The 12681-nt window shown below is 38.5% G+C and overlaps 1 protein-coding gene across 1 annotated transcript; it reads left to right on the forward strand.

Moving 5' to 3' along the window:
- The first annotated feature begins 596 nt into the window (after positions 1–596).
- LOC150086414 (glutamate receptor-like) lies at positions 597–11184 on the forward strand. The gene is made up of 6 exons (XM_090371304.1): positions 597–728; positions 5956–6114; positions 6210–6354; positions 6749–6978; positions 10616–10875; positions 10956–11184. The coding sequence occupies exons 1-6, from the start codon at positions 597–599 to the stop codon at positions 11182–11184; spliced, it is 1155 nt and encodes a 384-aa protein (XP_090227430.1).
- Positions 11185–12681: the final 1497 nt, after the last annotated feature.

Raw genomic sequence — 12681 nt, forward strand, 5'->3', positions numbered from 1 at the left:
TGCTTCGAAAAAACAACCTAATGGTCGTTGTTTCTTGAGGAAAATCTGAAGAATCTTTATTTTATTCACCATTTCCACTTTTTTATTTATTTATTTATTATTATTTATTTATTTTTTTTTTTTTTGTTCGACCTGGTGTTTTATTTGTCACTGCAAGAAATGAGAGTCGAGGCACGATTGGTTTTGGATTGTTCCTAATATAAAATTTTTCCGTATTTTTCAAAGTTAGCCAATTTCTGGCCTTAATCATGATGATATTTGATTTAAAAATATGCTGTTTTTCCTTCAAAATTCTTAAACCGGACCGCAATCGTTTTGGTAAAAATGTGAATTTTCTTATTTTATTTTGCGGATTTAATATTATGAATTTTTCAACATTTTCTGTTTTGTCATAGAGAGCGCTATGATATACTTTCCTCTCATGTGTGATCTGCTTAGAACAAGTGATAGTGAGCTTTTACACGAGATGATGTCTTTTAACATATTTTTATGTAGTGATTCCTAAACGTCCACATTTACTTTTTTTTTGTGTTTTTTATATTCTCAACGTCAATATTGTTAAGTCTTCATTCAGATCATCAGCCTGTAATTCAGAAATGCAAGTAGAAGGAGATTTTGTTGAATTAAATGGTGGCATGGAAGATATTTTGGCGCCCCTCGCAGTTTCCCCATCAGAAAAAGGGGATAGCGAACTGCTCGAAAAGAGTGTAGAAGAACAAGAAGACGATGTGAGTTTGTTCTTATTTATTTATGTTATTGTTTTGTGCGGGTTCAGTAACGTAGCCAAGCTATGGAATGGAGCTGTCTCAAAATCTGTTACCCCTTTTAAAAATGCCTTATTTTCGGTCATTATATTTAAAAAATCATTTGGAAAGCCAGCAAAAAATATGAGAAAAGTATTGCTTATGTATTTTTTTATTAGCGTGATAATATGCAGATTGCTGTAATATTTAAAAGAAACTATGGCAGAGATTCAGAAACGGGTACCCCTTTCAAAATGGCGGCGAGACGGCCGTGATTGACGCGTGTTGACTCCGCCCATTGTCACATGATCTCCTTAACACACGAAAACAGCCGGCATAGGTGGCACGCACCGCGTGCCAGACGTGTCATCCCCGTGCCATGTACCTAACGGCACTGGAAACACGAGGCACGCTAAGGTAAACCAAATAAATTTAAAAGTTCAAGTTACAAAAATGTCACGTGACATTTGAATAAGTCGGATATAGCTGAAAAGGGGAGAAGGTAATTTAAAAGGAAATTTCGCGAAAGAAAAGGAACGGCAAATCAACAAAATTCCACTGCCAACTGAAAGTCACTCGTTCTACTGATGTTCATTTTTTTTTTTTTTTTCTAACCTCCGTTCTGCACTGTTTCCGGGTCCTACCGTAGAACTAGGAGCAGCCTTGGCTCCCCTTTGTTTTTGTTTTTGTATGGTGCAGCAGAAGAAACGATCAACAGTTAGATGGAAAGGTGATGAATCAAAGCATACTTGGTTTTACAAAAAGGATTTATTTCCAACAAATTCAACCCATCTGACGACAAAACCACTCTTGATGGATGAACTGGCCTCTGTAAACTGGAGTCAGTTGAAAAGTTGTCGATATAGAGATTATTCAGCGACTGTAAGGACATTGGCCAGAGAGGTTAGAATATATATTTCCGTCTGTGTCCATCAATGGATTTTTCTGCTAATTTTATTTTATTAAAAATTAAAAGAAATATAAAAAATTTAATGAGAAATTAACTTAAACGTTTAATAATATATCTGCGTATATAGGTCTCCAATGTCTAAAGAATACAATTATTTTATTCTAGTATTAATTGATTGAAGTCTGATTTTCAATGTTTTTTTTTTAACACGAAACTAATTTTTTGACATTACTTCCCCCACCCTTCAAGTATCCTCCTTACCTATCCCTAGGCTCTGATGAGAAAAATCTCACGATACTGAAAGCTGGTCTTTTTACTACATTCTACAGTACATTAGCCGATAAGTTGAGATTTCGGTGAGTGGAGAATTTGTTCTAAAGATGCAACATTAAGCATTTTCTTATTTCTATAAATAACTATGCATTGTTTCTTGTAACTGTGCGTGTGCAGAATTTGTATGCGTTAAATTAGGATGCTCAATGAAATTTTTCGCATTTTCCACGTTTACAGTTGAGATCCCAATTGAAGGCGATTACGGAAGTCTAGTTAATGGAAATTTTACAGGAATCATAGGAAAGGTTTATAGACAGGTAATTATTACACGAAGTTCATAATATAGACGAATAAGTTTTGTGTTCTTTGAGTTGAATGTTGTGTTGGCATGTGTTATGTTCCTAAAGGTCCATATGGTCTCATGCTCTTCAGTTGAGGCCATGTAGACGTTTCTACGGGTGCAGTTCTCACCTGAAGGAAGAATGAAAACGGGAACCGGAAATGCTAGATAAACTTCTAAAGGAGTCTCTCAAACCATAACAGCGACTATTCATCCTTGGGTTGTTTGTACTGGCAAGTTGCATTCCAAATTAGTCTTTGGGCGTATCACGGATGGCCAGCTTAATAAATCAAATCTCCAAGACCATCCTCCCTTTATAATCTGGCTGAGGCTACCAAAAGATGTGCCAACAGCTTAATTTCATTTCGTTGATGGATGGCTGGACATTCCCTCTGTTCGCTGATTTAATGTCCCTCTATAAGAAAAATCGGCTATTGGGACTGCAAAACTCAGTGTCCCATAAGATGAGGAAAATAGCTGATATGACACTGGTAAAGAATGAACGTACAGCCAGAAAAAACTTATTAAAATAGTGTAGGATAGCTCCCAGATTTTCGGGCGTTTGAAAACTTCGACCTGAGATGCCATTGAGCACAGGCTCCAGCATTGTTGAGCTGTCCTTTAGTGAGGAAATGATCTTTGCCGATTTCAGAGGATTAATTTGCGTTGAGGTAGACAGCTATGTTCTGTAGTTTCCTATTGATTTGCTGAGTGGTTTCGGCTAGCTACTGAGTCGGATGGCGATATCCTAGTAAGGAGCTTGACATCGTCATCATATGTGATCTCGCTGTATTTGTTGGCCACAAATGGCACCAGAAACGGCTTTGTTCCGATCTTTTGCACGAGGGTCCTCTTGAATAGGAGAGATTCTAGGAGCCAGAGAACATCGCCACGGAAATTGAATTAACTTTCTAAGAGATGTAGGAATTGGGGTATATAGATGGCGTCAAATGCAGAATGTAGTCAAGATGTATAATTGGCAGCTTCTGTCTTTGTTCTAAGGTTTCTAAGATGTGTGTGGTTGTTGCAAGATTGGGTATAGTTGACCTTCCTGAGATCCCATAATGTATTTGCTCAGGACTGTGGGAAGGTCGGCTACAGAGAATATGGTGGGTGATGGATGGTGGTTGTAGTGCTTTCTCCAGAACTTTTAGCAACACGGAAGCGCAAGCAATGGGCCTGTGTTGGCTTGGAAGAGTTGATTATTGGTGTTCAGGAAGAGGCCGGATGGAGTATCTGTTCCAATGTGGTGGAAAGCAATGATGTTCAAGGTATATGTTATATAGGTGGAGGAGCGGGTCGATGAAGAAGATACTTATGAATTTGATAATGAACTGTGGGACGCCATCGTTACCGGTGGTTGATGTGAGAGGGAGAGCGTTAATGGCCTGTATTAGTTGTTGCCTAGAAACTGGGATTGTAGCGAGACCATCAGTCGGTTGAGAGTGACTGAAGACTGGCATGTTAGGTAGAGCTGTAGGCTGCTTATCAAATCTGGTAGTCCCGGTTGAGTAGTCGAGCCAACAACCGCATCGATGTTACTGAAAGAACTAGCCTTTGTTTTGTAGAAAGGTTTCACCTTTTTAGGGTTCTTTCCAGGTGCTCCTTAATTGCCGCTGATTTGTGTCTGTTGCACTCGGTCCTTGCTCTGGAGAATGCAATGCTATCTTGGACATCGCCAGAAGCTTTCCATTTGGCGTGAAGGGATTGTTTGAAGCGGAAACTTTGGTTGAGTTGGGGAGTCCACCATGCTCTGGAGCACAGGGTAATGCTGACGGTGTTTGTAACAGTGTAAAGGGCGATAGCATTGATCCATCTGGTTATTAGATCAATTGTGATTCTCAGTTGGCATCCATCTAAGATATTCCACGGGATTGCAGATGCAGCTTCAATGCAGCGCACTGGGTTCAAAAATTATGGGGCGGTGACCTTTCCCACAGGTCTCCCGTTGGCCGGTAGTTAACTTGAAAAATTTGGTCTGATTGGAGATGATTCTGTGAGCCGACTTTTGAGGTATTCCATAGAAGGCGAGATATGGAAGTCTCCACATATGACATAAGCGGCGCTGGGTGCAGATGATTTATTAACCGGTTGGTAGCTTCCTCGATAGCCATCATGGTTGGCGTTGGCGAAAGGTACAGGAATACGACGTCTATAGTGGTATCTTGATGTTTCAAGGTTACCATTAAGACTTCGGCATCTTGATTGAGACAGAGTGTACGATGGAGAACTTTGCCGTATTGAAGATTATAGCAACTCCACCCCTCTGCAGTTATCGCGAGAGGCAGCTAGTATATGAAAGCCTGGGGGAATTGAGCAGCTTTTATGTCTGGTTCGGCTCTATATATAATATCTTTAGTGTAAGCAGTGAATAGTTACATGGATGCCTGATGCAATAATACCCATAACAGCGACAATGCTAGGGGTTTAAAATAAAATTAACCAATTTAGAATAATTACATAAAACATATCTTAAAACATAAAATGCATAATTGCATATAAAAATTATATATTAACATGGGAAATGAAAGAACATTTTGTTTTCATACTACACACTGCGCGATGGAAAACGATGGCAGTCACTCAGCTGAAGACGAAAGCTGTTCCCTCATGATGTCTTCTGTAGGATTTGTCCTCTATGAACTTTTTGTAGTCCACATCCATCTCCTGGACGTTGTGGAGTATTTCCATGGGCAGGAATCTGTCGCCTATCCTGAGCCATGCCACAGACTGCAGAAGAACGGAGGGCTCTTAACGGTTTCGGGAGGCTCCAATTGCCAATCTGAAAAAAACTTGGCGTATTGGTTTCAACCGCTATCATTTTAATGATAAAGAGTAAGTGGAGGGTGAAGATCCGTTCCGTGAGTTTTCTGTAATGAAGTACTTTTGTAATATCTGAAGTGTGTATGAGGGATGGCAGTTTATGGTTGAAGAAGACTCGCCGAAGAAGCTAGTACTCATCAGATGCAATGATTTTATAAACCTATAAAAGCGATAGGGCAATTATTTTATAAACCTGTAAAAGCGATAGGGCAGATATCAGCGATGCCCACGCGCATGTATGATCTGGATGTGTAACATCGATTGAAATTGAGCTATTACGATACGAATCGTAGTCAGAAACAGTTAATAAGAGAGCAAACAGGCTTTATTCTTTTAGTTTATAGAGCTACGTTTCACCATTAAAAGAATGAGAATATGGTAAAAAAAATGCGAAATATATGGTTCTTCGTATATTAGCATATGTGTTTATTTATTTCTAACAAAATACATTAACTGAAGAAAGGTTCCCGAAGAAACACAAACTTTCCATGAGCCATCATGACGAACAATCCACACAGCCGTACATAACGGGAATCCACTTGCGAAAATTATTACTAAATGGCATTGTCGTACATGAAAACTCTAAAATGCTTCTCGCCTATTGCACACCATTATTAATCAAAATGTTGTTAATCGGAAAATTTCAATAGTTTCTTGAATAACAGGATATTATTTGATAATAATTTCTCAAAAAAAAAAAAAAAAAAAAGATGGCACTAACCTACCAAAAGTTATGGGACACATTTGCAGTTGCAATCAAAATATTTCCTGTAATCTGGTTAAACAACACCCGATTGAGAGCCCATTAATAGTTAAGAAAGGTTCGTGTTTATTTACTGATGACTGTCCCATGGTGTTAATTCTAGGAAGCCGACATGTCCGTGAACCAGTTTTCTCACACGTACCAGAGAAGTTTGGCGGTCAGTTTTCTCCACACGCTCTGGTATTCTCCCCTGCTGTTTGTGACCAAGGCTGCAGCGTTGCAACTGAAACCAGGAGTTCTGCTGGCCCCTTTTACCCCGAAGGTGAGTACTTAATTTTTGCTCTTACGTGCACATTGGACAATATGATCGCAGTGTTAGTTAACTGCAGAACATTCTCTAATCCCATTTTCTTTTAGCTCTGGATGCTGGTAGTTGTGATTACGTTCATAGGGAGTGTATCCGGGTATGTTATTTTGAGGGCATATTCCGTGCTTCGTAGCTGCTCATCAATCGCCTTTCCAGAGATGTGCTGGGCCTTTTTCGGGACCTTAACACTCAAAGGTGAATTCACTTGGTTCTCCTCACTTTATTTTTTATCATAATTGATAATATAAAATAAAAACAATAACACTGTGCAAATTACTATTGTTTTTAACTTCTGGCTATAATGCTTTACTTTTTAAAAGGCTAAGATACCTTACCAATACCTTCTTCGAATTTGACGCGCACTGCTCTACCAAAATATTAACAACGTACCTACATGGTTGGCCACTTAATATTCCTTCTCATCTTTGAAGTTACAAACAATGAAATGTCTTTGAAACTTTGAAAGCTGCAAACTGCGGCCCGATAGTGTTTATTTTAATCCGTTTATGGTATAATCTTAACATCCTAAATAGCTAACTTTGCCAACCTCACCTCGTATTTATTGTTTAAACCTGGTTGTATCTTTCAGGTATGAAGATATCTCTGCTTCGGCGCATGGGGTTCCAGGTCTTTTGCGTGTTCTGGTGGTTGTATGCTCTGGTCATAGCAACCGGTTATAGCGGTGCCCTGTTTTCCTACACGTCTGTACAAGTGAGGGAGAGGCCCATCGAAACTACCCTTCAGTTGGCCAAAGCAGTTGAAAAAGGAGACATAACCTGCGGCACGATATTCAAAACTGGATACCATTATATGTTCAAAGTAAGTGATATTCAGTGGAACACAAAAACCCACTTGCAAGGGCTACTCAAAATACCATTTTGTTTTCAGTTTTCGACAGAAGGCATTTCATTGAGCAATTTTCTGACATACACCTAAGAATATGCTTAGCTGATACGAGTCATCTATCATAGAATGATCAAAGATTGTTTTCAACAGAAATATCATGGACTTGGTACGTTTTGTAGAGCTGATTTCGAATTTTCAGCATGTTTGTTTTTTAACTAATGCTCCAAGTTTTCAAGGTATTTTAAAATAGAGGTTTATAGATATATTACAATATCAATAAACTCCTGATTCCATACGAGTTATGAAACTGGAGTTTTTTAGATATTGTGGCAACTACAATGGCCGGTATCTGCCACTTTCTAAGATGACCCAATAGAAGGAATCCATGCACCGCGCTGAATATCAGCCCAAATTCAAAGAAGCCTAATCTTATAAATAAAAGGGAATTGCACAGTACTTAAATCCGTAATGCTCTGCCGCTGTCCTAAATCTAAGACAGAGCAGGACTATTGGGTACTAGGATGAAGGAATGGAAAAATATTGAAAAAGGTACATATCCCTATTTCACAAAGGACAAAAAAAAAGATCTCCCGTAATATTTTGTTATGGAAGATTCACTTTGCTGCTACCTGCTGGTACATGCCCTTTTGGAGGAGAACGTAAACCATACTGATGTCTACTATAGTCTAATGGTATAATTTTGGCTCTCCGTCATGCATCTTGTCTTTGAAAAGAGAAATATCATCTTTCTAATCAAATAAGCGCATGTTTACCACCTTTTCAAATTGGAGTGGTTGCAAGTTTTAGGCACATCAGCAACTCTGGCCATATTGCGCAATACCTAATACGACTGCAAATTCTGCGACCACAAGATAGAAGAAAAACCCGAATTTCCAGGAGAAAAAAAAAAAACATTCTTCCTTTGCTTGACACCAGCTAACTCAATCATGTGAAAACAACTTAAAGGGCATAAAAATTCCTCGCGTGATCGACAGGATCAGAACCAGTTCTTATTACCCATCACGGGGAGGATGGTGATAATAATTATGCTAATGGCAAGGGCTCTTATCTTTCATTCCTATTTAGGCTTTCTTTCTACATAACCTTGGAAACATCTGCAGAAGATCTGATTTAGGTTTTTAAGGTTTGAATGGATTGAGTAAGCTAAATGTTGATGGCATTCCTCCTCTTGCCGAGACTACGTACATGAGGAGACATAAATTCAAGTTGAAGAAGGATGATTGTAGGATAAATGTGCAGAATTTTGCCTTCAGCCATCTGGTGGTTAATTTTTGGGACAGACTTCCTTCTATTGTTGTGGAAGTGGATTGTTTGAATAAATTCAAGGAAGAACTACACAAATTCTTTGAGGATATGGATGTTGTTGTTGTTGTTTTAGGGTTATAGGACATCAGCGACTAAGGTCATGCTGCTCTGTGTACACTGTTTTCAAATTGCGTGTGTTGTCGAATTTTTGTTTGCTGGACGAAAAATCAGAATTTTCGGGAGGAAAAACCATGCAACCCTCGCCTGAGACCAACTAACGCAGCCACGTTGTGAAAAAGGTCCATAAAATTTCTTCAAGTCATCGACGGGACTCGAACTCAGGCCTTTTTCACCGGGTGTCGGGGAGAAAGGCGATTCTACCAACTGTGATCCACGAGGGTTGGATACGGATAGGTGAAGTGTGTAGGGTTTTTTTTATTTATTTATTTTTTTGGCTGATGCTTTATAAGCTTGCTTTCTTGCATCATTTGCTATTACTACTACTACATTAAGGATGAACACGGCGAACGTTTTCATCAATATATTGCTACAAGAAGAAACGTTACCGAGAAATCTGGAAGCTCAGATACTGGCAAATATTTACTAGACATTGATCAAAAAGGACAGCGTCCTGTGGATGGTCTTCGACTGGAATGCTATACAACCTCTGTGCTGAACGGTTGTGCTGATGACAGCAACCAGTTTCCAAATGTTCTATCGGTTGATGTTTACCACCGATAGAACATTGTGCAACCTTTATACTGAAGACGCTGTACAACCTTTTTGCTGAAGACTGTGCATTGTTTCAAAATGCATAAAGCTTCTCTTGCTTTCTATTTCCGTGGCATTATGTCACATGAACATTGAGTGTTCCGTCATGTTGGGAGTATAAAGGTTTGATGTCTGAACTATCTGCAGGGTTGGAAAATTGTAAATAGTGTAATTAATATGCAAAATTGTGTTTTCCTGGGACTCCTGGTGACGATTTGTTGATTGGTATCTATTTCTGCTGTACTGAACACGCTGGTTTCCTCATGGAGTTGATGGGATTGTTTAAGAGGTAATTAACTTTGTTTATGGCGCCGGGCAGCTCCCATCGTTTGGAAAATTAAGTGACTATATCTAGAAGGATAAGAATATCCCTTTCAAGTTGCGGGGTTCGTTGAGGAAGATCCTTGACGGTCGCCAGTCCTGATTGCAGAATAGGATTCTGATAATACTAATTATAGGATAGGATTCTGATAATACTAATTATAGGATAGGATTCTGTCACAAGAAGTGGTTGCTCCATAACTGAAGACTTTCCACCGCCTTTTTCTCTTCTTTTATTTTTGTTAAACTTCTCCTAACTTCTTTTTACTTCGGCGGGTCCCTTTTTCTGACCCCTAGGTGTACTATTCTTTCCTACCTTACCCATTTTCAACTGTTCCACTATATCCCCTTTCCTTTTCCTTTTTTCTGTCTATCCTCGAACTTTGTTCTAGTATAGACAGCAAGATGGTAGTAGATCCTGACCGCCTCCACGTGGTGGGGATGGGGGTGGGACGTGGTGACCAGGTGTTGCCGGTTACTATCTGCAAAGAGCCGGGGGCCTGCCGACAACGCCTCAACAGACCATATCATAATACTTACACATCCAACACACTACATACAAATGGCTGGTTTTGGTGCAAGCTTCAACACAAGATGAACAAGAGCAGCTAATGGAGGGGAAACCCAGGGGTCGCCATAACAACACATGAATATCCCCTGATCAAATAGGTTACTAATAATTATAATAAAAACGAAACATTTGAATCCAGCTCAGCAAAATCCATAAGATATATATCATATGGATTTAAAATTCAAAACCTTAAAATTTGTCGGGCGCTAACCCCTAACTACAAATACTTCTACCTAACCTTAATACATATCAACTGCATATAGTCTATTTATAAAATCCGATAGCCAATCTCTTAATTAATTTACAGATTGGTTATTAGATTTTAAAAATAGCAGTGATTTATATTTTATCCATTTTATATATATGTATGTTATTTTCTTTATTTTTCTATCAATATATTACTTTTGTTTCTTTTAAGTTAATTTTAAAATCCATGTTAAACGCGAATTCCTTCTAACATCTTTCCTTTTTTTTATAAGAAATTGTAAGATACAAATGGTTCCTGTAATCCGACAACTCTTGATTAGGATTTTAATTACTAAGATGTGCCCGAGACGTTAAAGATATTTGTCAGAAATACTATAATTAAGTTTAGAATGCATCATTATAGATTTGTGGTAAATCCGTTTTATTGCCAACACACAAAAAATTCACTTTTTAATTCATTATTTTTTTATTCAGACAGCCGAAGAGGGGACGATGTCCATAGTAGGTAAAGCGATGGAAACAAACCCCTCATCGCTAGTTCCTAATGTTAAAGAGGGCGTGCAGAAAGTACTAAACGAGAAGTACGCTTTTGTTACTGATCAGCTGGGTATGGAGATGGTTCTTCCTCAACTGGGAGCGAACAATTTCTTGTTATCCAAAGATTCCTTTTCATCCGCTACTTTTGGATTATTTTTATCCAAGGGCCATCCCTGTATTGAGAGATTTAACAACATGTGAGTATCTACGAGCTGATATTTTCAAGTTTGTTTCATTCCAGAATATGTGTCCGTCACTGACGCTATGTTTCTTGTAGGATACTTCGTATCACTGCTTCCGGACTCGACCTCAAGTGGCTCAAAGACATCCAGTTACAAGAAGAGATAAAGAATCTTCATACATTTAACGACGAAGGTGGACCACAGAGGTTGCAAGTGAAACATGTCCAGGCCGCTTTTATTTTGTTGATTGGTGGATACGTATTGTCTTTTGCAGCGATAATCAGTGAAACTTTTTACCACAGAGTTTATGTGAAGAAAACGTAAGCACAGTTCCGATGTGTGGAAAAATTGGTAAAATTAATCTTTCCGAAGTAAACGTAATTCCACTGATTGATTCCATCTTGTTAAAATTCGTCCATTATTCTGAATATTCAGGTATTTACTGTCCGAAAAAAGACAAATGTTTTCGTGAATATCCCCATTCGTTTATAGGTACAAGGAATAATTTAAAAATCGCATTTTTAAAATTCAGATTCACTTCATAGTAGTCCATACAGTCTCTACTACCGCGTGGGCCAAACAGTCGCGTGTAGAATAAAATAAGGGAGCCTGAAGAGGAACCCTGTGAGGCTTCCGCAGTCAATACAATTGTAGCACATGTGATTAAAAAGTGAACTGCTTACAGACAATGCCTGTAAGCAGTTCACTAGAAGCGAATGTAATTATTTCTGCCTTCATTGAATTTCACTTCTAATTCAACTTCCTTTTAGGCATTTTTTTAGCTTGATGTACCTTCATTAATATCAATAACAAATAAAGAAAACAGCAATGCACCTAGCACTGAACCCTGAGGGATTCCACTAATAGCATAAGTTCCCAAAGAGGAATGTCCATTGAGTGCGAAAGAGCCACTCTCTATCTTCACCGACTCAACTGCCCCTTTATCCATAGCAGCAATTTTCCCTTAATGATACACTGCTCAAATTTGTACACCAGTCATTTTTTATGAGCAACACTATCTTTACTGAAATTGAAGTATATGGTATCAAAATTATCCTTTTCTTCAGTTCGTTTGTTACTATATCACACTATACAATCAGATTTGTCAAAAAAGATTATCTCTTAAGGAATCCTTGCTATGACTGCAAGATAATTACATTCCTGTCTAGATAGTCCTGCTTACTTCTTTAACCAGTGACCCTATTATTTTTCCTGGAACAAGAGATCTGCTAACAGGTTTGTAATTACTCGTGTCACTCACTTTTTATTCTACCTTTGTTATTTTGTCTACAGTTGCAAATCTCATAATTATGATTAAATCTTTGCTCACCTTTGCTGCTTCCCTTAATACGACTAGAGAGATCCCATCCACCTCACAGTGCCTTTTTTATATCAATCTTCAACAATTTCTCTTCCACTTTCCTCTCAGTTACCACAAAATCATTAAATCTCCGTTATATTCTGATGAACTAGCATTAGCATTAACATTAGTAGAGGCGTTTGATATCCAAGAAAGCAAGCTTATGCAGCATCAGCCAAAAAAAAAAAAAAAAAAAAAACACTCCCATTTCATGCCTCCTTTCGTTCGAAATGCCTGTCCAGCTGAGCCTTAAATTTATTTAGGCTATCAACTTCCACAACAAGGGATGGAAGTCTGTTCCACCAACCAACTACCTGCTGGCGAAAGGCAAATTTCCGCACATCTATCCTACATCTACCTTTCCTCAATTTGAATTTATGCCCTCTCAGGTGATTATTCTGATCAAGAGGAAGAGTCCCATCGACATTGAGCATGCTGACACCATTCAAGGCCTTATACAC

Source organism: Mastigoproctus giganteus, chromosome 4, assembly GCF_048544385.1.
Source record: "Mastigoproctus giganteus isolate SK-2022 chromosome 4, ASM4854438v1, whole genome shotgun sequence".
NCBI classification, from domain to species: domain Eukaryota; kingdom Metazoa; phylum Arthropoda; class Arachnida; order Uropygi; family Thelyphonidae; genus Mastigoproctus; species Mastigoproctus giganteus.

Excerpts from the sequence above, each read along its gene's own strand:
- LOC150086414 (XM_090371304.1), top strand. The coding sequence starts at position 597 with ATGCAAGTAGAAGGAGATTTTGTTGAATTAAATGGTGGCATGGAAGAT. Across the intron at positions 729-5,955 it reads TAGAAGAACAAGAAGACGAT|GAAGCCGACATGTCCGTGAA; the intron begins GTGAGTTTGTTC and ends TGTTAATTCTAG. Across the intron at positions 6,355-6,748 it reads CGGGACCTTAACACTCAAAG|GTATGAAGATATCTCTGCTT; the intron begins GTGAATTCACTT and ends TGTATCTTTCAG.